The sequence below is a fragment of the Gambusia affinis genome, linkage group LG08 (assembly GCF_019740435.1).
Source record: "Gambusia affinis linkage group LG08, SWU_Gaff_1.0, whole genome shotgun sequence".
Taxonomy (NCBI): domain Eukaryota; kingdom Metazoa; phylum Chordata; class Actinopteri; order Cyprinodontiformes; family Poeciliidae; genus Gambusia; species Gambusia affinis.
In genome coordinates, this window is record NC_057875.1 from 22,904,150 (window position 1) to 22,931,293 (window position 27,144).

Below are 27,144 nucleotides of genomic sequence, written 5' to 3' on the forward strand. Positions count from 1 at the left end.
ACTTATCAGGCTCAACAATGGCAAAACGAACACACGTAGGTAAAAATGAAAACTCAAGACTGGAGCTGGCACGGCCTAGTCAAAGTCCAGATCTAAATATTATTGGGAATACGTAGCGAGGGGTGAACATTTGTGTTCACATGTACTCTGATATGTGATGATTCAGCACAGACATAGTCACCATCAAACACACTGAAGTTTGTGTGGCTGTAACATTTCAAAACGCGTAAAGATTCAAGGGGTGTGAATACTTTTGCAAGGCACTTTAGTTGGAGTTCCTCTGCACGGCGTTGCACTCACAAGACTCAACCTGGACAGAAACATGGAAAACCCACCAGATCCGACAACAACATAGTGATTGTAGAGACATGGAAGGTGATTGTCCACTCAGCTGTCAGCGTCCATTTAGAAGGACTTTATGGGAAAAAACAAAAACATTTGATCAATTCATGTTGGAGGCACCTGCTAGTCAAAGGAACGAGGAAGAGGAAGACAGAACGTTCTCAAAGTGCAAGAGAAAGAGGCCTTTAGTTCTTTCTTTTTTTGATTAGAGTCGAACCTGGGCTGGGAATTGTAGTTCTGCTAAGTCTAGTTCACCAAAACGCCAACCCAGGCCTGGCTGACCGCATGATTTGACATTTTATTTTTCTCCATTTCAGTGCCAAGACCTTTTTTGTTTTCTTCTCCGTACATCATACAAATATTCCACAAGTCCCACTTTTGTCAAAACGCTGTGCTAGTATTTACACGCATCACATTTATAAATATTGTGCATTGTGAAGTAACAGCGGTCCTGAGACGCACGTCGCCGGACTGTCCGAGATAAAGATGGCTTCCTCAAGACTTAAAAAAGAAAAAAAATGATAATAATTCAAGTCATCAGCAGATCCTTTCGTTGTCTGGTTTCTCCTTTTCTTCTTTACAACAAAGAGAAATCCAAGTCCGGAGAAGAAGAATCGGCTCAGATCCTTCCGGAAATCCGCACGTCTTTACGACAACAACAACAACAACAACAGAAAAAAAGACGACAACAAGGAAAACTTTATGGCTGTTTCTGGCTCCTCTGCTAGTTCTGCTTGTTCCCGTACATGAGGGGGATGATGTAGACGGAGATGTCGTCTCCGGAGCCCAATCGGTCGTTGGATATCCTCCAGCCACGATCCTTCAGTTCCCCGCGCGCCCTCATGACCAGGTCCTGAGCGGCCATTGTGTACCTGTCAAAGCAGACGCGATTAATGAAGCGCTGCTTGGTTACACCGTGAGGCACGTGTGTCAAACTCGAGGCCCAAGGACCAAGATCCGGTCCGCCGTAGCGTCCGACGTGGCCCTCCAGACTCCAGAGGGACGCGTAGATGGAACCTTCCAGATAACGTGTGAGCTTAAATATGATCTTATCAATCAGATCAATGTGGTTTTTATCTGTTTGCTGCCAAATTTCTCGTTTTTTTTGCGATTCCGCGACAGCAGAAATCCACTCAAAGTCGACAGATCCTCGCACTATTTCGCGCACAGTGAACGATTGCGAGTTTATCGCAGATTTTAAACAAAAACATTGAGTTTAATTGACTGCCCACTGCCAGAGGAGAAGCACTACTTCAACTTATTTTTACTCAGGTAAGGATAAAAAAAAAGTATTTGGTGAAAAGGTGACTCAAGTACCGAGCAGCTCATCAAAACAGCGATCATTTAATGTTTAAAAATGATGTCATCGGATGGATCAAAGTATAAAGTTATGTGGACATTTTTGGTATTTTAAAGCTCAAAATTAAAATGGCTCATGTAAATAACAGTAATGTTACGGAAAATAATTTTTTTTTACAGAATTAATATGAAATGTATAAAATTGTGTCTGATAAAGTTTTGGTTAAAACAAGCTTGTTCTTTATTTGTTGGAGTTTCTCACATCCAGACATTTTACGCAAATAAGAGTAGCGTTATATTGTACTTAAATTACTCAAGTAAAAACAAAAATCACCCTTAAACTACTTCTTGAAGAGCACTTTTGCCAAAAGGTTACTGGAGTAAATGTAACTAAGCTAATGCCCAACTCTGCTTACTCCCACCTGCAGGTGGCAGTATTTCTTACTTCTACTAGTCTGCTGTCTCAGCCAAGTAACAAAAAGTCCTGTCTACCGCCATACATTAGCGCAATTACCACCACAAAAATCAGTGACTTTGATTGTAGAAAATATCGCAAAATACAACCAATTAAACATTGCTGTTTAATTGTACGAATGCAGACACGTCTATTTAATAATATTTAAACAGTTTGTTAATTAGTTTTTATCAGTATTCTCCAGCAAAACCAGCCGGTTAAGAACATCCATGATCTTGATGGGGCCAAAAATGAAAATGGGTTTGACGCCTAAGGTGAGGTGATATCCTGATGAATACAACTGTTTCACAAAACAAATAAATAAAAGAATCGCATTGAAAACTAAAAAAAATAAATAAGCTAAAAGGGCGAAGCTATGCTTAGAGGGGTAGTATAAAAAGACGGCAGATAAACGTCTCCCCCGCACCTCCTTATAGTGAATCTAAATGTTTTTAAATTTTGCATAATCTGAGCCAGATAAACTGTCAGGAGAGACGGGGGGGAGCAGAAGTTCAGGCCTGACTGGCTGCAGCTGTTGGGTTGGGCTGGAAGAACGTGCCTGTGCTGGTCGTCTGGGTCGCAGTTCGCCAGGAAACCGGTGACCGCTTCGGCCACTTCCTGGTTAGAGAGGACGTCCCACAGGCCGTCGGTTCCCAGAATCAGAACGTCATCTGCTCCGTGCTCGAACTGCGATAAGGGGTAAACTCTGACCTGGAGGCGGACGAGGGGGGGAAGGCGAGGGTGGAGATTGAGCAGTTTTAGAATAAAACTCAACAGAAATACAGTCAACAGTCTCAGGGTTATGTTATTTCTCCCAGTAGTAACAGAATCTGAGTGGATTTACTTCGTATTATGTCCGATAGAGATAATGTCTTAAATTTGGCTCAAAACACCAAACAACAATTCATGCTTCTAATGCCTACGAATACTTATTTAAGTCAGTTTGTCTTCAGAAACGGTTGGTGTGTTTAGCCAAGATAAACAACAGTTGCGCCCAAGGTTGCTTTTGCAAAAAAGAAAAGAGAATCACTGGATGTTTGCGCTCCAGTCTACCAACAGGTTAAGTGAAAAATATTTCTGCGTTTTCAGTTTTAAGATTTCAATTTGTCAGTGAAAATTTCCAACGGCCCTGGATCACACAGTAAACCTCATGACTTCAGTCAGGCTTCCCAGAACAAAACACAGATGACCCAATAATTCCTGGATTTCTCAATACGGCAGCAGAATGCTCTCTGGAGGAGTCGGATTGAATCTTATGCTCAAATTTAAAAACATAATCATTTCAGGTCAAACTTTATGCCGACCGATTTTCAGTGCCAATTAAAACGTTGTTCCGACTCTGCAGGACGACGTCTCTCACTAAAGCGTCTCAACTCATCTTGACCTGCGCCTGAACTCGGCAGCAGCGGAGCGAGGAGAGAGAGAGAGTTCACGACTTTGGTGACTAACGCAACCATGTGCAGTCGCTGCTACGAGGGGAGAGAACTGGGGGGGTGGGTGAGAGAAGAGCCGTCTTCCCAGAATGCACTTTTCCATAGAAAGGAGTTTTTTAAAATTGGTATCTGTGGAGCTAAATTGGTGCCATAGATTTTGTAAAAAAAAAAAAAAAGACTAACTAAAAAAATAAATAAATGAAATGTTGAGAGGGAAAAAATATTTGAAATTGAAAAATATTTCTAAAATATTTAAACTGAAACAAAAGTTCCAAAAATACTTTTTTTTTTTTTTCCAATCTCAATTTAGCTCCGTAGCTACGTTGGGTATTTTGTATCGTCAAATACGTGCAGAGGGTGCACTTATTTGCACTTACAGCTGTACTGTTTTTGTCAGTACAGCTTCGTACTGTAAAACAGACTGGGTAAAGCTTGAAGTTTTGTTTCACTTGTCAATCCAAGTTAGACAAAGAAAATAATCATTTTGTGCACAGAAATCAGAGAAATGGGTTGAATTTGACAACAAACATTCAGAGAACAGCTACAGCACCAATACATGAAGCAACACGAATTCATGACAAACAGTATTAATATTATTATGTAAGTTAATATTATCAGAATGAAAAAATTAATTATGAGACTTGTTGGTTACCATTTGACCTTGACAAAAGTTTCATTTTTAAAGGATTTATAGGATTGGGGATACAAAAAAAGAACATTTTGATTTAAATTTGTCACACACACACACACACAATAAATAAATCCAACATGTTCCTCCAGTAAGTTGATTCCATCTATATTACACAGTCAGAGCAGTGACTGCTGATGAGGCGATTCATCGTCCTGACTCTGCAGGTTGCTAATGCGTCCTAAATGATAAGAGACGTGGAAACAGTCGGCAAACCTCTGGGCAGCAGGACAGAAAGGGCTTGATGTAAATGTTGGAGTCGTGAACTCTCAGGCTGTGGTCCCCGAAGCCTCTCGTGACCCCGATGGTCGCCAACACTCTCGCCTGCATAAAGATCAGAGACATGCGTTACTCGGCCACGATCCGGGATCCGTTTCTTTAATCTCCTCGTTTTACGGCCTCTTTCTGAGGGAAATAATGTAAAACTTATAACACCTCAGAGCCATCTCTGCTGTCAGAGAAAGGTGCAGCCTTCCAGGAAACTTTGATTATCAGAGCTTTGGATCTGGATCATGCACATCAGACCAACAAAGAACAGACCACACAGTCAGGAGCTAAGTCACCAGTGGTCATTTATTATTTACGAATATGACATTTTAAACAACTTCTTTGAGAATACAAACAGAAGCTTATTGTATACCTAATAAGCCTTTCAAAGCAGCAGCTAAAGGAATAGATTCACATCTGTTTCGTCTGGCTTCGACCTTTTCAGTACATCTCAAATATGACGCTGCACTGTACTCACGACGTCACAGCCTGAAGGGAGAACCAACGGGGAATGAACCATGTGCTGACCACATGACTATGTTTTTTAATCTCTGAGCCAAAGTACCGATAAAACTGCTCAATACTTTCGTTATTTAAGGTTTGCGTTCCAGTAGTGCCACAACAAAAATCTTCTTAGGGGTGACCAGTAAAAATCTTAGGCTCACACAAGTAAAAAAAAAAATAAAATAAAATTAATACAGCAAGAAAAGTCTTATTGAAAGTGAAATAACCTCCCGGTGGAACTGGTACTTTTCCATCAATACTAAGGATTGTTTTTAAATATATTTATGTATATTTTGTTACATATATTGGGTTTTATATTTATGTCTTGATTGATCAACATGACTCTCTATGCCTTTGCATGAACGTAACATGGCCAGTGAGGTAGGGAGCTTTTTTTCCAGTGGGGCTATAGCCACCCTTTGCCCACCTCTTGGAGGTACCACTGTTTTATTGCGATAAACCTAAAATCCCTGGGTCATTTTGTTGACCAAGGTTTCACAAATGAGTCCTGCTGCCCCATACGGTGGCAGGATGGGGGCTGACTGAGAGGTCTGATTACAGATGAGGCTTTCACGGCCGCAGAAGTAACTGTCAGCGAGTGGCTGCCGAACAACGCTTACCTTCTTCCCCTCGCCGTAGACCAAAGGGAACTTCAGGTCATCGTCCTCTATGGTTTTATACGCCCTGAACGAGGGAAAGACGACACATTAATGGCTTTCTTATGATTTACGGCAGAAAGCTTATAGCCTGAGGATGTGTTGTTTCCAGCGCTAGCATCACGACTGGTGGACGCAGGATTATGTGGATAAGAAGCTACCATAACCACCTTTTCTTCTTTACAATAAATTTTAATGCTAGCTAACACGCCAACAGTGGATTGCGAGGTAACACAAGGAAGATACCTCATCTACTTATCCTAACAACTGGCTAAAATATAGCATGTTAAAATGTACAACAACACCAACATTAGCTAAAATTTTAATATTAGCATGTCGGCTAGCTGCTTAAGCTAGAGCCTGTCACCTGAGAGAACCTGACAAGTCTTTGAAGTAGCTTTATGTTAGCTTTGACATTAAGCGCATTGTTATGTTCTCGTTTCTAAGTCACTTTGGATAAAAGAATCTGCTGAATGCATAAACAGCATAAAGCTAATCAGCAACACAAACCAGTAAAAACGTGCTCTTTCCATTTCACATATTAAAAACAAAAGGAACATGCTGAAATGTGAGTGAGTAAGAATCATTTGTTTGGGATTCTCTAAAAGCTACAATGAATCGCTGTGGCTCAATTGCTTAGCAACCAAAGCAACCCACGTTTTTTTTTTTTTTTCTGGAAAATGAGCTTAATGTGACCAAAAACTTGAAGAGGGATATTGAGAAAACTGTAAAAGATAAGAAAAATCTGAATTATGCAGTAGTAGCCAAAGGGCAAGACTACATTAAAAACTTTGAATGCTGTTTCTAAATTAAAGTACATGGAAGCCCTTTTGGCTGTAAAAGGCTCTGGCAGAATTTGAGATGTTCCATTTATTTCAAGGTGACCAGAAATGATCACAGAAAGTTTAATATTTCATAGAATGTAGCAGATATCATTACCAAAAGTCAGGGCCAGAATTTTCTGAATGAGCAGAACGTTTTAGAAATGTAAATAGCACAAAAACGCTAAAAGTCCAAAAATTAGCAACCAGAAAAATCGGATGCCTCACAGCATTCACATAATAAAAGCAACATGTCGATGATAATCGAGTTGTCGTCATACCGGTTGTTAACTGGCTCGGCAGAGCTGCTTCTACATTTGAGCAAGAGTCTGGGTCATTCCTATTTTTTGGGTCAAAAGAAGCTGGAAAGTTTGGGCCTGGCTGTTATAAATAAACTATACCGTGTCGTAGCCTCGCCCCCACCATACCGAATGCATTTCAGCTGCTCTGAAACACAAGACCAGGACGGTTTTCACATCACTGCTGGTTTCACTCAGAGAGGCCATATGTTTCCACCTCAGGCGAGCGCCAACAACGCTGCACTCAGCAGTTCTTGGAGCGGCGCAGGCTACCAAGGCGAGCACAAACAGAATGAAAAAAAAAGTATACGTTATGCAAGACTGACAATATCTACTTTAAAAGGCCCAAGTTTTTCCACCTAAACGTGTCGGTTTCATACAGACTCCCACAACGAGGAGCTTCCCTGGAGAGCTTTTGAGGACGGCGTCCTGTTTGAGACCCGAGCCCTGACCATCCCTTCACCGAGCGCAAAACCAGCAAGTTGCTGAGCAGCTGGGGAGTCCGACCACGACACCGAGCGTTTTCACACTCGACGGCTGTTTGGCAGCCAGAGCCACAGCAGCGCGTGACTCACCGAGAGGTGGGCTGAGTGGGACGAGGGCTGACCGTCTCCTCGGCGGGCGACTTCAGGCCAGAGGGAGAGAGGAACGGTGATTACATCTAGTTAAAATCTCCCTGTGCTCCATTATAATTACTACACCTCCTTGCAGCGCCTCGTCTGCTCAACGTTTTCACTTCAGGAGCACAAACTCGACGCACAGCTGCCAAGTTTGTGGCAGAATATGACACAAAGTGTTCAAAAATGGTCTTTACCAGACTCTGGACATTGAGAGATTAGATCAGCTTAGCTATTGATCTTGGCTTAAAGGAAGTCGGCGTTTCGGCAGTTTTGTAGTTTTCTAGAAGTTTGTTCCAGATTTGTGGAGCGTAAATACCAAACGGAACCTCTCCATGTTCTGGTTCTGCAGTCTTGAGCCAGAAGCTCGCCTAACTCCACCTGATCCGTCATTCTGCTGACATTTCTCTACTCCTCTTTCTTTTCTGTGGGTTTTTTTTGGGAAACTTCAAGGCCTCCCGGGTCTCACTCGGACTCCAGACTAATCCCGCCAATTCCCCCACGGCCAACGACCTCCGACTCTCCTCCTTCCTCTGAGCGCCTTGATCTCCAGCTTCACGTTTGATTCAACCCACTCGCTTCTTTGCGCTTTGGTTTCCTTCGCTCTCTCCTCCCCATATTTTCTTTCCACCTGACACCTCGCCTTGGCTGACCGGTCAACGTCCATCGTTCTGTGCAAACAAAACCGCCAGGTTCCCGCGCCAACAACAACCGTTAAAAGTCTCCAATGCCAGATTTTTACCGCTCTGGCCCGACTGGCAGAGATGGAGGAGGTGTTAGAAAGTGAGCGAGGACGTCTGCAGGTGAGTAAGGCTTCGCTAAAGTGGAGACCTGACCGTCGGAGTGTTAGAGGAGAGCAGGACAGCAGCGTAGAGACAAAAAGCTTCATTAGGAAGAACTGAGCCTGCGGGGGATAAACAGCGAAGCCTCTTACACATCAAAGCAATCAGCCACGCTAGCTTACGGGGGTTTTAAAGTCGAAACCCAGACCGAGTCTGGGCCAGAACTGGGTTGTGGGAAGAGCCTGATTAAAAATACATCACAAAGCGTCTGCGCTGCGGAGACGACAAGCAGGCTGAGAGCTCTGGGCCCGACAACGCTGACCTACATGCGCCGAGGCGAAGCCGAGCCACCGAACAGGAGCGGCGCTGAGGAGGAGCCGGAAATAATCCCGTCGTCTTCTCCGTTCTGCTGCCGCTGCGGTTTGTTTTCCTGCAGGGGGAACTTCGTTTCTCTGCATTTTCACATCTGTGTCTCACTTTTTACAGACGGTACTCTTTTATTTTTTTAAATCGCTCCTCCAGAATAGCGCCCGAAGGTGGAGGAATTTTTTTCTTCCTGGTGTCCCTCACCTTGAAAATACTGTGTATTATGTTAGCATTTTTACTGCATCGGGCTACACAATTCTAGTGCAGATAAGAGGATGAATCACAAGTGGTAAAGAAGTCGGCCCACAGCATCACAAGTCCTCTGCTGTACTTAACAGGGTGGGAAAAAGTTTGGATCCGCATGTCCATCTTTTGTTTTGCACAATATACAAAAAGTTTAATCACAGTTTCATCTGACAAAACGTGGTTTTTCAATCGACCTACGTAGCAGTTCCTACTCACACTCTGACCTTCCCAGAAACTGAATCACTCGGTTCAGGTTCTCAAAGTATCAAAGTCCACAGAGAATTCGCTGCAGATATTTCCGCCGAGGTCAAGACGGGAGAGAAAATCGGACGGGCAAAAAGAAACGACCAAAGAAGAAAAACAGGAATAAAGAAAAAGGACTGAAGGATAAAACGAAGCAAACAAATGAAGGGTAAAAGGGGCAAAGGGAGGTGAAAAGGAAAGAAGAGAAAAACGAATGAAGAAAAAGAATCACTGAAGGAATGACAAAAAAGGAAATAAAAGAAAAACTAAAGGGAGGGAAGAATGGAAGGAAGTATTGCAGAAAAGAAGGAAGAAAATCTAGAAATAAAATAAAAACATCTCCAACTTATCCAGATCTTGGAAATAATTCTAATTCTGGGTTTTCCTGCCTGCGTTAAGCAGAGATTAGGCTCCTCATGTCCATCTCTGTGGCTTCCCCCCCAAAAAAACAAAAAACAGATGGCACGACATAAAAATAGCATCTAATATCTATTATGGAAACCCCAGGATGCCTTCACCTCCGCCCCACGCCGTCCTCCTGACTGGACGGAGGCCAGATGAACGAGCGTCCGCGCCGTGCTCCGTCTCTTTCAGTCCGGTTCCACGTGTTCGTTTTGGTCAGAAAATGATTATCATTGCAAATGATGTCTTCTTGTCTTTCTTATTTTGAAGGGCGGCTTAGAAAACTTTGCCCACTTCTGATTTTATATGCGAAGTAACGGATCGCAGCCTTAAATGGTCAGAGAAAAATGAACTGACTTGAGAAAAACAAAAGCATGAATTTAAACCAATTCGAATTTACCTCACATTTAAATAAATGGACTCAAATTCTGCACGTCCTCGTCGAAGTGTAAGCCAGCTGTGGAGGCCGCTCTTCTGAGAAACAACCATTAAATCAACAAGTCTTTAAGCAAAACCCACCATCCCGACATGGTGAAGTCCCGGTACAGCATCCTCTTCCCCACCTCCTTCCTCTGCACCCGCCGTGGGAACTCCAGGTGTGTGAACTCGTTCCCCAGCAAGTGTGGCTGCATGTACGCCTTCAAAACGAGAGGAGAGGAAAAGCTTTAGAGAGCGGAAGACCAGGGACAGGAAGGACTTTGAAAGATTCTCCCTGAAGATGATTCAGTGAATGAGGCGACTGTAAAACCTGATTTGTTTGAACTGTTTCGATTCGGTGGAGCGTTCAGAGACGGAGGCTTCGTCTCTGAACGCCTGTATGCGCTACAGCCTGTATGCGCTACAGCCTGTATGCGCTACAGCCTGTATGCGCTACTCGATCAACCCATTTGATTAGATCTCAGATTTTAGATATGATTTATCCAAACAGATACTCTGACTGAAACATTTACCTGAAAAACGTTCTCACAATCGAGATCTCTTAATAAATTACGGTCTTCCTTTGTTATCTACAAGTCTTATTTTTCCCAACAGATTCCACTTCGGTCACGTAGATGATAAATGTACAGTTGGAATCCCGCGTTACTTGTGGAGAACCACAGGGTTCAGTGCTTGGTCCATTTCCTGTTCCTGACCCTTCTATATTCTCCTACTAACGTCTATTTTTTTTTTTTTTTGCTGTTATTTCAGGATGCAGATCAAAAAAGCAGGAAGCGGACGATAGCTCGTGGCATTCTGGGTAAATACAACCAAAACAACTGAGAGAGCCTAGTGCTGGTGAGAGAAATGGCTTGTGATCTTTTAGCAAAGGCAAGAAAAAAAAAAAGAAAGAAATCCAACAACCGCTAAAATCTGACGCTTCTGTATGTTTACATTTTGAGAAAAAGGAAGTTGAGAACATGTCTTCTTCCTGTATGTCCTTCCTTTCAGTGGCTCTTGGAGCAGCGCCACCACAGGCGAGGAGGCGAACAGGTGAAAGGCTTGGTTTGGTTGACAGTGCGGTGGGAACGCCAAGCGCACTAGCTGAAAATGTAACAAACGTTGCAATTTCTGTCTCCAGTCTAGCAGGTGTGAAAACACCCTCAGATTTTAACTTTTTGTTTTGAACTCTTCGTAGAACAAACATCTGTTTACCCACAACACCTTCCTGACGGGGGGAGATTAGCTAACGCAGTGCTGCCAGCAACACCTCGTTCTCCTTCTACAGATGACACACTCTGCCCTGTCTTTCAGTGTTTAACCGTCTCTCCTCGGCAAAACCATTGGCCGAGTCTTTACTGTGACTAACTACATAGACTCTTTCATTCTGCTGCTTTTAAAACCAGCTCGGAGCTTTTTTTCTGTTTTGCTGTGTTGCTCAGCTACATGAAGCCACTAATGTAGCTGACTTTTGGATTGGTGCGTCTGCGCGTACAGTACAGAACTAAAGTTTGGACACAACTGTGTGTCCAAACTTTTGGTCTGTACTGTACGCGCTCAAATTCCCAGTCGGTTGTAGCAGGCGGCCACAACACGATCCAAATGATTCTCTCTTGATGCTCGTCCAGGAGGAGTGACAGCCGTACGTCGGTGGCTCTGCTGGGTTTTCTCAGATAGAGAACTCGTGCTGTACTTGCTATAAAGTAGCTCGGGTTGGTTCCTTCTTACCAGAAACTGCAGCCGCTGTCTCTCTGACTCCGGCGTGAACTCCGATGACATGGGAACGACTTCCCCGGCTCGCACAATGATCGCTCTGAGGGAGAGAGGCAGACAAAGTTCCGTTCAGCCGGACGGAGGGAGACATGGCTGGGCGAAGTGCACGCTAACATGAGCGCTCGCGGCGCGCTTTAGAACTCGTCATGGTTTGGTGGAGGGCGTGAGTCGCACCTGCTGTCCCCTGCGTTGCCGACGTACAGCTTCCCCTGCAGACAGGCGACCATTAGAGCGGTGCAGCCTCCTGAGATGTTGAAGGACGCCTTCTCCTTCTCGATCTGCACGTCCTGACACACAATCAGCACACATACACGATGTAAGCACGTCATTTGGACAAGTTTCCCTGTTTCATGCTAAACATACATTTTTTTGGACAAAGCCAGTTAAGAATTAAAGCTGAACAATCAATAAACATTCTGTGTGTCAGCATGTCTACAGTTTCTGTCAATACTCCATGATGGATGGATGGATGAAATATGGATGGATGAAATCCAACCTCTCCTAGACTGTGTAGGAACCCAGCTGTTGTAATATTAAAACTACTTCTCTGTGTTTATCATCTAATTAATTAATTTATTCATTCATTCATCAGTCTCAGTCAAGCAGCCGCTGAATAAAGGGAATCCAGACACTGAAAGTTTACAGAGCGCTGCTTATTCCAGCAGTTAATTAGTCTTTATCAACATGATGCTAATTGACCCCAAAATAATAAAAAAAAAAACACACATACGATCAGTTCATTAATTAGATGAATAATTGCCCTGCCATTGGTCTAATCAAAGCCCTGGCACGTATCTGAGCCACAGCTACTTTGTCAGCTCTCTCTGACGCCTCAATCAATCCCAAACAGAAGCAGGGAGACGTCCCACGAATATAATTGAACCCCCGGAACGTTTCTGGCCCGATCGGCAGATTGAAAGGGACTGAAAAAGCTCCGGAGTGCCTGTGACGGCACTGCCGTGTTTCTACCACCAGACAGTTAGAGCGTACCGCCCTCTGAACCTCCGGCAGACGACGAGTGTGTCCCGGTACATGAACGTTCCCCCAGATACGGAGGCCGCCTGTGTGTTTTGGTTCCACCAAACTCCTGACAAAAACTCCACTGCCTGTGGGGGTCACAGGTCGGCAGGAGGTGGCGGTGGGCTGGTGAACGAGTGAGTCCTCCAGCCTGGGTGAATTATGAATCCACGGTGAGCCGTACATATTAATCTTCTCTGTATCCCTACGCCTCTTTCTGCAGGCGAGGCTTTCATACGGGAAACGGCTGCACAAACATCCACACCTTTCTCCTCGCAAGTTCACCCAAGAAGAATATGACAACGGAGACAAATAACCAAGAGGGACAGCTCACACACACACACACACACCCACACACACACCCTGGTGCAATCCCACTGATGTAGATGTATTTATTACGTCTAAAGACAAATTCTGTAAAACAAATTTCTTTTCGAGCACCTTTTACTGTCCAATTTTTAATAAGTTGATGCAAAAAGTAAATGACAGATAATCACTACAATGTATTGATGTTTAGCAGAAAGGGCCGAGCTTTTAACATGTTGATGTCAGAGGTATTTTTTAGTCTCCTTTGCTAAAAATGACCAAGTGTTCACTAAAAGAGTCACGTTGTTGAGTTTTAGGCAACAGAATGTTTATTTATTTTCTTATGTAAAAAAAAGAGAAAGAATCAAAAGTATTTATTTGGATGTTTTAATGTATTTCTAATAAGAAAAAGCTTAAGTGGTTGAATGAATGTGGCAATGTTTTAAAACTGATTAATTGATTAACCGATTAATCGTCTGGCTTCACAAATATTCAACCTGCTTCAAGTGTCAAGTTGTTCCGGTGAAAAATAAATTGGCCAAAATAGGATTTATCATCTGCATCTATTATGCTGTTCCCAATCGCACTATAGAAGAATAGTTTGCAAACTGCAACAGTAATGTTACAGATCACAAGTCATGTGTCAAACATGCAACAGCAGCACATCACTCTGAACACGGCGTCCCCACTGCTAAACACGGTGGTGGCAACATCATACTGTGGAGATGCTTTTTCTTCTGTCTCCCTGTGACATTGTAAACAACTGTATCCATGTGGGAGGTAGGAAGAGTTGCACTTCCCTAGATCCTGATGTGAGAGGCCCTCTAGTGGCCAAAGAAGCTCACTGCGCTTTAAGAAGGCAGAAGTCCAACAGAGACGCTTCGGAACGTCAAGTGCTCCCAGAAACTCAACTTTTATCCATCTACCGGCTCATAATCTGCCTGCATCATGGTTTATTAATGCCGAGAAGAACTGTGACTTTGGTTTCAAAGTCAGCTCTCAGAGAGAAAAAAAAGACCCTGAGCTTGAGGAACACACAAAAAGCTGTGCAAAAGCATTTAGGACTATGAACCGAATTAATGATTTCCACCAAGTAGTTCGCCAGTGACTGATGCTGGCAGGTTTTCACTACTGATTTGCTCTCGCAACTTAAAACACTGAACATTTTGATTCTTTTTCTCCTGCTCATTAAATGCAACAAGAATCATAAATCGGTATCAGGAGGCAAAACCCTGATCAGTGCATTTCTATGTTAAACTGATAGTAATTCAATCATGAGCTGGTTTTATATTTCATAGTTTGTTGATTCCAAACTAAGGTGGGATTTTGTGCCCTCAAAGCAACGTTTAAACCACTTTCTTCCTACCCGTAGCTTTGAAAGAAACCAAAAAGCTACAAGCCTCAAAAGCAGGAAATGGAAATAAATAAGTCACGGAACAGCGAGAAATAAATGGCTGTAAATGAGAAAGTAAATGATGGGAAACCCAGACGACGGACAGAGTGGCAGGTAATTAACTGAATTAATCATTTTTTCAGTAATTAGTCAAAGCTGAGACATAACACTTGCAAGACAGACGGCCCCGAGGAAAGTCTGGTGGAAAAGTGGCAAACGCCAGATTATTAAAAGCTGCTAAAATAACACAGACATCAGATCCGACCTGAGGGTCTGAATGCAGCCAGACCACTGAATTAACACGTTTGCTTGTTCGGTCAGCTTTCCAAGTTTACCCAATTTTTCAGTGGTTTTATTGCAATTATGAAATATTCTTTTTCGGTCTGTCACATAAACTCTAAATAAGACACAGATTGCTGAAAGGCCAGAAATCATCTTCATTCTGCTTTTTAGGTTCACATTTCTCAGAGCTCATCAAATCAAATGACAAAGATGTAAGCATGAGTTGGGGGTGAATCTTCCACAGAAACTTGAGGGCTGTGGAGAAAACCCCACACTGTGCTGATGCATTCCCCTCTTTAAATATTTGTTAAATACTGAAGTGAAAATGCTTTGTTTCCAGCCAAAATGACGTCAATTTAGCCTGAAACTGCCTGGAATTCTGAAACTAAAATGTAAAACCTAATAATAGCGAGGGCAGAATTAGACTAATGTCAACAAACTCCTGGCATGGAAAACACAGGAAGCAAAACGACAGAAACTAAAAGAAAGAGGGAACATGCTAAATACTTAATTCTTTGACTTTGTTGTTCTTTAAATTATGACATTACTGTACTACAGATTAATATATTTTGAGCTAATTACATCAAAATCATCATCGCAGCATCACAAACCCATCAACCCAGTTTTTTAACTCTCATTTTCAACAAACACGAAGAATTAATTCGTCATCTTCATCAATTTTGTTCTGACCTACCGGTTCGGTAAAACATTACTGTGCACTGCCATCTAGTGGCCAAAACAAAGAAGCACATATTTCTGCTCCTGGAGGCCAGTAGAACTTGGTCTACTACTTTAGGGGCTTACAGGTTCAGCTGGAATATTGAAATGTGGTATTTGCCCTTTGAGTTGGCAGATATAAAAACATATTTACTGATACTTTTAAATTCATAGGCAACAAAATATCACCTGAAAGTTGCAATGTATCGGAAATCCATCCGAAAGCCAGGTGTCGGACCAAAAAATACGTAATTACTTAAGCACATAAAATCAGACAGACAGCGAAACTTCCAATATGTTGCTTAAGTGGTGGCAGGAGCAGATGTGCACATGAAAGACGTCTGAAATGGTTTTGTGAAATTAGCAGGCATAAAATATTGACAGAATCTCACTGCAACGAAAATAAGCCACTGCTGTAAATACTTTATATCCTTGGGGGAATCTACGAGTTATTATTTTTCTACTAAAACATTGTATCTCCAGTCGCAGTACTTTCAAACCCCCAGAAATTAATCAGAAAACAGTTAGTGGAAATGCACAATCGGGCTTTTATTGCCTGAAAACCAAAACTCATCGGCCCTGATCCTAATCTGTGCCCTGATTCATCAGTTCAGTACAACAAACACTGCAGTTTCCTTGATAGAGGCAATAAAACCCAGACTCACCTTTTGAATCGCCATACGGGAAAAGTAACTCTGCTTTTTTGAGATCTGACCTGCAGATCATCAGTTAGAGTGGCTCAAACTAACTTGTCAATTCCAATCATATTGATTGGCACATCACTCATTCCTTTAAAGTAATCAGTAAATTAAACACACCTGATTTGCTACTCAAAACAAGGAAAACTCCACCGGGAGCATCAGTATTTATCATCAACCTGTAAACCCACCATGTCTTTGAAGGCGTTCTCTATGGCTCCGATAACCAGGCTTTCTTGCGAAACTTTCTTCTCAGTGAAGAAGCGCGCTGGCGGGGCGCTGGGCGAACCCGGGGCGCCCGCGGCTCCTCGTAGCGACACGGCCCTAGACAGGGCGCGGTTGGACGTTGCGGGCAGGAGGTGATTGACGGGCTCCTCGTCCAGGCAAGTGGGCGGCAACAGGTTGGGCGCGCACAGAATCTCCATCACCTCTTGAAGGTGCAGCGCGATGTGGTGATGGAGAAGACGAGACGCCATGACGGCAGCTCCAGAGCCGGCGTGGCCATCGAACAGCGCCCAGTAGTGAAAGGTAAGATCCTCTGAGCCGTCCTGGATGCGAGGAAGAACAATGAGCGTCACATCAGTGTTAATCTTTCATTCATAGACCTACTGGAGAGATTTGGACATTTTGGGCAGGATTTTGGATGATTTTATTAAAATGACTTACTTGGTAAGGTGTAGTTGTTAGCTCTCTTTAATGTTTACTGTCACTCACATCAACTGCTGTCACGTTCAAGTACAATCGACCTTATTAGAGGATACAGTACTCAACCAATTTTACATCATACAGTCTCAACAAGGAAAAGTACTTCTAATTGAAGCAGTTAGCTCAGTTAATACAATTTGTTTATTTTTTTCTTCAAATTTGAAAAGAAATTGGCCAAATTTTCAGAACTCCAGACTTAAAAGTACAAAGAAAAAACTATTAAAATTGAAAGACCTTCAGAAATGCTCCTGAATCGGTTGGTCAGTTTTTAAACTATCGGTTTCGGTCCCATAAGAAAAACTCTGCTGACATTAAAACTGATGTGGGAAACAATGTCAGTGACATTTCTTCACAGAGTTGGAAATGTAATTGCTACAAATAAGATATGGAAGTATTGGCTATAATAGCAATACCAACATCTGACATTGACATTGGCCCTGGTTATCATCTCGGTCCACCCCTACAGGAACGTTTCCTAAAAGAGCACTGAAAACTGGGCAAGTGGATAAATTTGTGTAAGCTTGGTTCAAATTGTGATGAGTAGACGATCGAGTCAAGAGAATCCTCAAAACTCAGACAGCTGAAGATATTAAAAGCCGGTTTTGGCAAAGAGGTGTCGGAATAAACACAGTGCCTCACTGGTTTTGTGTATGCAAAGGTATACAGTACTGAGCACTAGGGTTATAATTTTATACCGCATTAATGTAAATTAAAGAAAAATACAGTACAGAAGACATAGAGAAAGCAGAAAGAAATGTGCAAGATCTTTATATTTTGTTTGTGGGCATAAATGACTATTAGTCAGTGTCTATGCTTATAGTCTGTGCATCACTGCAAGAACCTTGTGTGCTCCGTCTGTTCTACCGCTTTGCTTTAGTTCCTCTCTTGCATTTTGCATGATTTAACAGGTCCGGTACAATGTAACACATGCTGTCCTATTTGTTGATTTACAAAGACTCTGCCTCCCACACAAGGTTTGAACAGAGTCTCCTGTGCGATGCGGCTCACTCACGTTGCCCTTTGAGTCGGCCGTCTTCACAGAACACAGTAAATCTAAGATCCTTTGCTCTTCTGACACAAACTCTTCTGTTTCCACATCAGTCCTGGTACAGACCAGCCACTGAAATGAAGTCGCCTGGCCCTAAACAACCCTCAAAGACAGAACAACCGAACTGCACTGCAGAGTGCTCTAGCCGTAGTTTGAGTTTTATGCTCGTGTTTATCCACAGAGCAAAAAGCAGGATCTTCTAAATATAGCACAGGCAGATTCTACAGCATGATTCCAGGAGGCAAAGAGAGGCTCTACAGTTCTCATATCGGTCCGCAGGCACTGCAGGAGTGAGTCATGAGAGGCTCTTGCATGTATTTGCTGTTGGCTTTTGGCGATCTCGTGTGAAGTAAGGACAGACTGAGAGAAAATGTAATGCAGGGCTACTTTTCTGTTGCCACAAAACCAGACAAACCGAAGAACAGAGACCGTGTCAACTCTAGCCATTGTTGACTATCTGCCAAAGCTGCTCCACAAAAACAAACAGCAGGGACTGTCTAGTGCAGGATGATACACATCTGTTTGGTGAACTGTCCACAATGCACCTCTGACTGAAAACAGATCAGACTTGAGTGCTGATAGACATGCAAGAGCTGCTGACCGCCGATGGGACGTGGAAAGGACGCATCAGTCTACGCTCCAATGAACTGCTTGTTGGATGAATTGAGGGGACAGTGGGCCCTGCGGACCGGTTTCTCTCTCACTGTACTTCCTGTAGTTTTTAAACCTCTCACAATCACAGTGCAATAGCCAGAATCGACTTGCTTTGCGTCTGATCCGAGTCAAATTGCTACAAACTTTTGGGACGCTCATTCTGTGGCGTGAACGTCACAACTCGGAGATATTTACACCACTGCTTTGAAAGGAATGTAACTGCTGTCCAGTTGTTGCATTAATGACCCAAAAATAACATGTTCTAGGATGTTTTCGCACCCAGTAGTCTGGTAAACTTTGTTTGACTGCGGACCACACTTGCAACATTTGTTACATCTTAATTTCTACACTGCTCTGAGGCAAATGATCCAAACCCGTTGTAAAACCTGTCCCTCCCACCCCTCACCTGTAGTGGCGCTGCACCAAGAACCGCTGAAAGAAGTGACATTAAAATCTCAGAAGAAGACATAAGCACAATTTCCTTGTTTGAAAAATGTGAACAAAAATGGAGCAGCTTCAGATTTTACCTGTTTTGTCTGCAGCAAAAGACTATGGTCTATTTCACCCACAAGCGGTAGACTGTGTTTTGGTTGCATTTACTCAGAATTCCCTACGCTATCGTCCACTTCCTGCTTTTTGAGTGGTCTCCTGTCCGCTTGCTGTTCACATATGCATTCGAATCATGCCAGTTTACTTCAGCCGAACCGAGACCGAGGTTTTTAGTTGGACCAGTTTGCTTGTTTGGTCCGCATCAGAGCTCAGTTACGATTTCACACCTCCCCAATCAAACCGAACTTTGTACGCAAGCAAACTAGAACTTGATTGAAGTATATTAAAAAAGACTGATGTTAATGCACCCTTAATCTCATTCTACACTACGCAGACACTCCATCTGCGCTCATGAAGACTCTCTCGCCTCAGCATGCCAACAGCTTGGCCTGGCTGACGAGGCATTGGCTCCAGATTTATTCACACATTATTGTAACTCCAAACTGTTTGACCACTTGAGGTCTTCCTCAGACTACAGAACTTTGAACTTTAATCTTAAGTCAGTCATCTAAAAGAAAACGAGATGCTATCGCCTGTGGTTCACTCTGTCCAGATTGTTAACTCTGACAGACCGCCCAATTTGCACCACTCCTTGAAATCAATTCATACCACATGTAGCCGGGGTACACCAGGAACAACACTATACTTAAGTACAAAATAAGCTTAAGAAAAACATATATATTGTGTGACATATTAGAGATTTCTGTCCATCTCACTTACGCCGCTGTCCCGGAGGCCGAGGCCCTCTCCGTTGGGTAGGGAAGACCTCCGGCGGGCAGCGGGGTTTCGGTTTGGCGCTGAGCTCTCCAGAGGCCTCCTTTTGAGCATGAGCACCTCGCAGCAGGCCTGGTCCTCGTTTAAGGTGCTCTTCCCAGCATTGATCACCCTAGATGGAGACAGAAGAAGAAAAGGGAAGACGGTGCTTTAGGACACCAGTGTAGCACAACGATCGTCAAACACGCATGAACAATAAGAACTCAGCAGAAACGAGGATGGAAAACTTTGCAAGAATCTATGTGATGAAACTCCTTTACATAAAACGCTTGCTGTTCCGTTCACCACTAGCCAGAACAAAACCTATCAATAAATACATTCATAAAATGTAATTATAAACATTTTATATGATACATTTGGACAACATATAGTCAGACTAATATGTTTTTGCTTTCCATGATACCCAACAGCCATGTCTGCAGGTAGCAACGTATTATTATACAGAAAACCGTTCAACTGTACCAATCAAACAATTCACAAATTTGTGCTTTTTCCCAAGATCAACACTGACAGAAAAAGAGTTATGCTAACTTTTAACGACCAAATATGGCTTCAATTATTATTTCCTTATTTTAATTTATTTATTTATTTTTTACATAGAAATGCTATTTTCTGTCTAAGGAGGCCTCTTGTCATGTCCTGCAACCCACAAAACTCAATCTTAGAAAAAGAAGAGAAATTTCACTTAGAAAACATTCCCACTCATGCAGGGCAAAGGGAACAGAAAACTCAAACACTGCAGACTGTGAACAGCTGGGATCTGCTGCTGCAGCCATGGAAAAGCACTGGGTCACAGTAACTCTGCATTCCTGCTGGACCTGTAAAAACGCTGCAGTGGCTTTTCAAACTGGACTGAACAGAACTTCACGAATCAGCATCTGCTTTCATTTTCTTCAATTTAGCTCAAATTTAATCGGTCTTTATCTTTATTATTACATTATTATAATAAAGCAGCAAACATGCACTGCAAAAACACAAACTCTTACCAAGTATTTTCGGTCTAGTTTCTGGTGCAAATACCTTAGTGCACTTGGAATGAGACAAAATTAACTTGCAAGTAACTTTTCAGCAATATATGGGGCATTAATATTGCCTAAAATGTACCTTTTCCATTGGCAGATTACCTCACTTATAAAAAGACATTTTCCCAATGTTGTAAGTGAAACAATCTGCCTGAGGAACTTGTATTTTTAATCCATTTAACATGATTATTAGCTTAAAACAAGCTCCTATATCTTTCCGAAAAGGTACTTGCAAGCTACTTTTCTCGCAATTCAAGTGTAAAAAGATACTTGTGCTAGAAATTAAACCAAACATTTTCAAAGATTTTCAGATTTATTTTTTTTCCTTTTGCAGTGTATGGATATGATTAAAGACAAAAAGTCAAATGTTGTCATGGCAACAGAAATGTTAAGCATTGTTTGTACAAATCTAATTTAAGCGTTCATTAGTAAGGATAAGATTCTTTGAGTGGACATTCTCCCTCTGCAGCTGGGAAAACACTCCGGGTCGTCAACCCGACGGTAAAACTGCTTTTCCTGTCAGTAAAACTGAATTTAATTGGTGTTACGAGTCGCGGCAACTTAGAAATGCTTCAGTTCCCTCTGTTGTAACAACTAAAACAGTTTACATAACACAGAAAAACACAACTTATGAAGCACATTGTGTTTTGTCTAATAGTAACCCATGTTTCTTTAAGACGATCTCTGCTTTCCACCTCGGTCTCAAAAGTGCAGAATGAAGAGCAGGATAAACTCCTCACAGCCTTTTACAACAGATTATACATTTTAAGTGGCTTGACAGCATGCAGACATAAAGCAATAGAAAACACAAAGCTACATCGTAGCCAGTAGAACCGGCAGAACCCAGTGGCTCTGCGCCACGTTTTGCGGGTTGTGTAAGAGCGCAGGGAGCGACGCCCTGCTGACCCGGCGAGGTCACGAGGTCACCGCCGGCCTTTTATCTCCGCCATGAGAAGACAAGCCGGTCGCACCGGGTTGTCCCTTCTTCCTCGACTCGACCCCGATTACATCCTCAACGGTCCGATCTTCAACACTCGCATGCAGTTGATGCTGCAGAGGAAGTTTTTGTCCTCCAGATGTGTTTTTTATTTTTCCTCCAATCAATTTATGCCGAGTGCAAACATCGACAAGACAACGACCTCCAGCAGTGTTTTTACATCAGCGTCAATACATTTGAAACTTTTTCACATTTTGCAAAAGCAGCATGCAAATATTAGTAGGAATGTACGATGTATCGGCCCTCAGGAAAGAGATGGGAGATTAGCGCTGAGATGGAAATTTTTACTTAAAACAACTATGATTAAGTATTTCTGTTGCCATGGTTAAGCTGTAGAATAGTTAGCCAGAAGATCTTAACACAGTTTAAAAAGGGAATTGAAACGTAGAATGATTGAAAGCCTTAAAGGGACTTGAACATTTGAAATCTGATCTGAAATCTATTTTTTTTTCCTGTCTGGGTTTAATTGTTTGTTCTGTTTTAAGTAAAAAATTGTTAAGCTAGCCTACGAAGACTGGAAATGTTTTTTTTTTCCTTTTGCTATGAACACGTAAAGGTAGGCGGGTGGGAGCTGAAAACCTTCATCTTTGCAATTTCTACGACACTTATGAATTTTTAAAATTAAAATAAACTGATTGAAAAACAACTATTATTATTATTAAGCACGTGTTTTGTTTTTTTTAGATCGAATAAGCTTTATACTATAATATCGGTATTGGACTATATTTGACATTTTTTATCGGTATCGGCCCGATAAAAAACTGGGACAATATTAACAACCAATATTAATTTCCATCTTGCTACCATTCGTTTGTGGAGGGGCAGGAAAGGATGTTGGTCATGTGATGAAGCAAAGGATTGTGGGGATTTAGCAGTATGTTTTTTTAAGGAGTCAAAATGTAGTGAAATCTATATATTGATAAATATTGGTTATTGATTATAACAGCAGTACTAATATCGGATACTGATGTTGGTCCAAATTTTCATGTCGGTGCGTTCCTAAAAAAAAAAAAAAAAAAATCACGCAAGCTGAAGAGAAGAGGTTTATTTGTTGTTGTTTCTCTTTAGCAGCACTGGGGAAGCTGGTCAGAGTTGATGGAAGAAGTTAAATACAAGGCAAGCTTGGAGGAACCACTGTTGTTTGCCACACTTTTCAGATTTTCATTTGCTAATGTGTCAAAAATCCTTCATCAGCTTGACAACTTTTGCACTTCTTTTTGCTGCTGAATCACATAAAATCCCAGTAAAAAAAACCCCAAAAAACATTCACATCTTTGGTTGTAGCAAAACTTAGATGGGGTGCAAATACTGCCAAGAATACAACAAGGAATGAGTTGAGCAACTGAACGTGGGGTAAATACTTTGACATGCAGTGACTTATTTAATACTGTTTGTCAAATATTAAAAGCTGCGTTTCAGCCGTGTGCGGACTTGCTGCTCATTCTGCCTTCATCCACTCAGGTTGATTTTCCTTGAAATTTTCCACTGCTGCTCCGGAAAGCGTTCAGCCCGTAGGATCTTTTTTGACTGCGAACTTCAAAAACATGCCAGGCGGATCAATTGGCGGTGGATGTTATGAATTACAGGCCGTCCTGGATCACTTTTTTTTTTTTGCTACTTGCTGCACAAACACAAGCTGGAGTGAACAGCCTGGAGGCTATCAGTGCCGATAATTATAGGCTTTAAAAAAAATCCTTGTTGCCTAATTGCTTATAGTAGGTTTTCAACAGTCATCATTTAATCTTTAATGTAGCTCTGCTGAAAACATAAACTTTATGTTTTTAAGTTTTAGGCTCCAGGTTGAAATGAAATCGGCCAATCGCTCCTTCCTCCGTCCCGTGCCGATGCAGGCGGTGAGCATGTGCCGAGTCTTGTGACCGATGCTGTTCATGTGCCTCCTCTTATCCCCCTTCTGCATTGTTGCTTCTTTTGACGGGAACGCAAAAAATGTACAAGTAAAAAAAAAAAAAAAACGCACAAAAAACAGAAGGCAGAGAGCCAAGATGGATAGAAACTGCAGAAAGAGCAGAAGGATAAACTCACTGCGGTGGGTTGGAAACGCTGGACAAAAGTTGGCCCTCGTATTGCAGAGAAACCTATTGATTGGTTATTGATCATACAGCTGCTGAGGTTGTGCATTAACCGCTGTGGATCGGTGGGTAAAAGAAAAAAAAAATCTAACAAATATAGGAGCAGCAGGAGGAAAAAGCTTTGTGACAACTGATCTTTGCTCCATCGACACGACAGGAAGAGAAGTGGTGAAGACGAGATGAGCTTTCGGACTGTACAGCAGTCTGGGCTACTTTTAAAGAAGCAGAACAAAAAACAGCTCAACCAGAGTGTTCAAGAAGGAAACGCCGGAGGCTGCATGTAACCCGTGGTGAGCCCTGCTGGTGGCGCTGTGGAGAGCATTTTCTTCTTCAGGAGTCACAGGGAGGCTGGACAGCTTGGTGGGACAATGGATGGAGTGAAATTTGAGGGAGTTAAAATAATAATTTAAAAAAAAATCAGCCATTTGCAGACTTTTGTATGATAAATTAAATGCTAAAAGATTGAAGGAACAAACAGTACATCTGCTTTAGCGGCGACAGAACCAGAACCAGAACCTCCTGCTGTTGAACTGAGTTGATGTTTCAGGTGTGTTCCCCTGTTCTGTTTGCACAAACCCAACAACCCGCTCAGCTCTGCAAACAAGAACAAAAAACAGAGTAGAGGTTGATTTTTTTTTTTTTTTTTTTTCAGTGGAAAAACAACTGCGGGGTTAAAGGAGCTGCAGAAGAAACAAACACTCTGCAAAAGTTGGGAGCTTGGCTTGTGTGCACACTTGAGACAAGAGTGAGCAATAACCACTGATCCATCTGAATGATCCTGCTCACTGATCCAGATCCTCAAACAGGCATCAGAATCATCCTCATAACAGCAGAGCTGCTCTTCCTGCGTCTTCCAGGCAGGAATGACCTCACAGCCTGGCTCCGATTTTAATCCTCGCAGATAAAGACTGATTTGATCTAAATATTTTATTTCAGAACAAAGGTTGCTCAAATTTTTTACTTGTAAATACAGACTTAAATGTGCAGAACCATGAAAACTTACATACGTTTTCAGACTCAGGCTTGGTTCAAAGTGTGGGAAAAAAGTAGCGGCTTATGGTCCAGAAAAATACCGTATTTATCCGAGTGGCATCCTTACTTTTTTAAATTTATTTATTTAATTTCTGTTTTAAAAAAAAACAAAACCTTTTTTCCAGAGTGATGCAATCTTTTTCTTGCGTTCACATCGGCTTATAAGCAATGTGTCGACTCACATTGAAGACCAAGCTGGTCACAATGCTTTCGCTCTGCTTTTTCACATAGCTAATTTAATAAAAGATAAAAATAAAACAAATATTCCCTCTTATGATGTGTAAAGAAGTTTCTTTCTTCCTCCAAAAAAGAAATCTTGTTGGTAATTTCTAACACAATTCTATAAGCATCTCTTCTTCTGCATGCAGATCTGCCCTGTGAAACTGTGTATCTGATTTTACTGCTGGGTTTTAATATGCACAGAAGTGGAATTTGTGAATGAAATGTATGGGTGTGGATGCTTTTATTTTCTGACCGCATACTGACAAAACGATAACTGATTATGATCAGTCATCAACTGCAGGGTAAGGCTGATCTTTGACTCTTCATGTTGGGATGAATCAGATTATTTAGAGCAAATAACAATAGCTGGGAAACTGGCTGATGACCCTACAGTTTTCACATTGATAAACCTGAGACTCAAAAATCACATATATTTAGTCAAAATCTGGATTTAAACCCGACTGAGTTGCTGTGGCAGTATTATGTGTTTTCCAGTCACATAGAACCATTTTATAGCACAATCCAGTAACCATGGTAACTTCAGTTGTTACAAAAATGCTATACAATCAAATGTGACTTAAAAGAAATTTTGCGTCCTGATTTCACACCTTGAAGTTTGGTCTGTGTCTCTTTAAAGACTCCTGCTCTTTCTGAAACTCCGCCTACAGGAAGTCGTCACAGCATCGCTCCTCTATCAACCCTTCAACAACGATTTTACCAGCGTTTCACTGAGAAGCAGCTCCTATAATGAGCTCAACGTGGCTGAATTAAAACTACTCTGTGAAGAAGAGTTGGACTCGGTTATCACAAACAGCTGACGGCGTTTAGCAGAACCACGGCTGGTTGCTTTTAGCTTGTGACTAGACTCCATTTTTATGAAGCAAGAGTCCAGGTGTTTGCTGAAAATAACAAAATTTGCCATTTTGAGTAATTGTTGGCTTTCTGTTCTTTGTATGTTCCTAATTGATGATTTAGCTTATCCTACAGCAGAATGTTGTTTCCTCGTTAAAAAGTAGCAGGCCGTTTTTTTCAGTCTTCCAAAGACTTGATGAGCACCACGTTGGTCCTGTGTTTATACGTCTTCTTTCAAATATTAATTTGTCAGTTTTATCACAGTAGACATTCTTAAACCCTCCTTTTAAAGATGTGCAAGCAAGAATATCAAATTGCCTCTGGTTCCAACGTCTGAATTGAGAGGATTAGGGATTTTGGGCTTTTTAGTTTGGGAAAGAACAAGCTTTAACATGCAACCCTGTGACTTTGGAAACCGTTTCCACGTCCGATGCTCAACACTTACAAAGGAAAGTGTCCAAAAGACTCACTGAACATGTCAAGTTGGAGCCTTAAGCTTATTTTGCACTTCTTTTTGGCATTGTTCCGCCGCTGTCTTCCTGATGACATTCATCTCAACAGGCCTCACACCTGGATGGCTCAACTTAAAAAGATTAGGTAGAGAAAGACTCGGGGATTTCTGCAGACGGTGCTTTTACCAAAAATAAACAACTACGAAGACAGAGAAGGAAACGCACTCGCTGCAGCCATAGCAGCCTTTGAAGAAAATGTCAGTGTGGGAAAGTAAAGGGTCAAATGTCATACTGAGCTGGTATCTCTCTGTAAAAAAGTAGGAGCTGGGCCCCAATGTGGGATGTCGGGCAATCGCAATATATATATATGGAGAGAGAAAGGTGCCGATGAAATGCTCCCAATGGACGATCGCGCGTCTTCATTGGCCACTAAAGTCATAATCACACCTCTGATATTCAAACCCCGAACTGATTTACATCAACTAAAAAAACTAAAAAAACAAATTAAAACTCTGCCAGCTGATGAAAAACAGCCAAAGTGAAACTCATCAGACATTTCTGCTTCATTTTGTGCCTCCTACAGGCAAAGTAAACACATCAGACATTTTTACCCTGCAGGCACAAAGATGGAATACATCGAATATCAGTAACGGAAAAAGATGAACAATCTGGATTCATTTTGTTTGTTTGTTTAAAGAACCAAGTGGATGATGCACAATAAGTAG

General features: G+C 42.0%; 1 protein-coding gene and 1 long non-coding RNA gene across 3 annotated transcripts in view; one reads left to right on the plus strand and one right to left on the minus strand.

Moving 5' to 3' along the window:
* Positions 1 to 400: 400 nt before the first annotated feature.
* The window catches only part of ppm1h (protein phosphatase, Mg2+/Mn2+ dependent, 1H), a 28,064-nt gene continuing 1,320 nt past the window's right edge, over positions 401 to 27,144 (minus strand). The window contains exons 2-10 of the mRNA XM_044123962.1: positions 19,699 to 19,864; positions 16,214 to 16,570; positions 11,784 to 11,896; positions 11,565 to 11,649; positions 9,939 to 10,057; positions 5,608 to 5,671; positions 4,433 to 4,540; positions 2,655 to 2,806; positions 401 to 1,214 (exon numbers count right to left, since the gene is read on the minus strand). Of these exons, the coding sequence (XP_043979897.1) occupies positions 1,067 to 1,214; positions 2,655 to 2,806; positions 4,433 to 4,540; positions 5,608 to 5,671; positions 9,939 to 10,057; positions 11,565 to 11,649; positions 11,784 to 11,896; positions 16,214 to 16,570; positions 19,699 to 19,864 (1,312 nt within the window). The 3' untranslated portion in view covers positions 401 to 1,066. The remainder of the gene's footprint in view (positions 1,215 to 2,654; positions 2,807 to 4,432; positions 4,541 to 5,607; positions 5,672 to 9,938; positions 10,058 to 11,564; positions 11,650 to 11,783; positions 11,897 to 16,213; positions 16,571 to 19,698; positions 19,865 to 27,144) is intronic.
* On the plus strand, positions 6,183 to 11,558 carry LOC122835157. 2 transcript variants are annotated; one of them, XR_006371276.1, is made up of 4 exons: positions 6,185 to 8,582; positions 10,608 to 10,694; positions 10,848 to 10,948; positions 11,035 to 11,558. It is a non-coding gene; the product is annotated as an uncharacterized LOC122835157 (long non-coding RNA). The 2 variants fall into 2 exon arrangements; XR_006371275.1 differs by having other exon boundaries at positions 6,183 to 8,582; positions 10,848 to 11,558.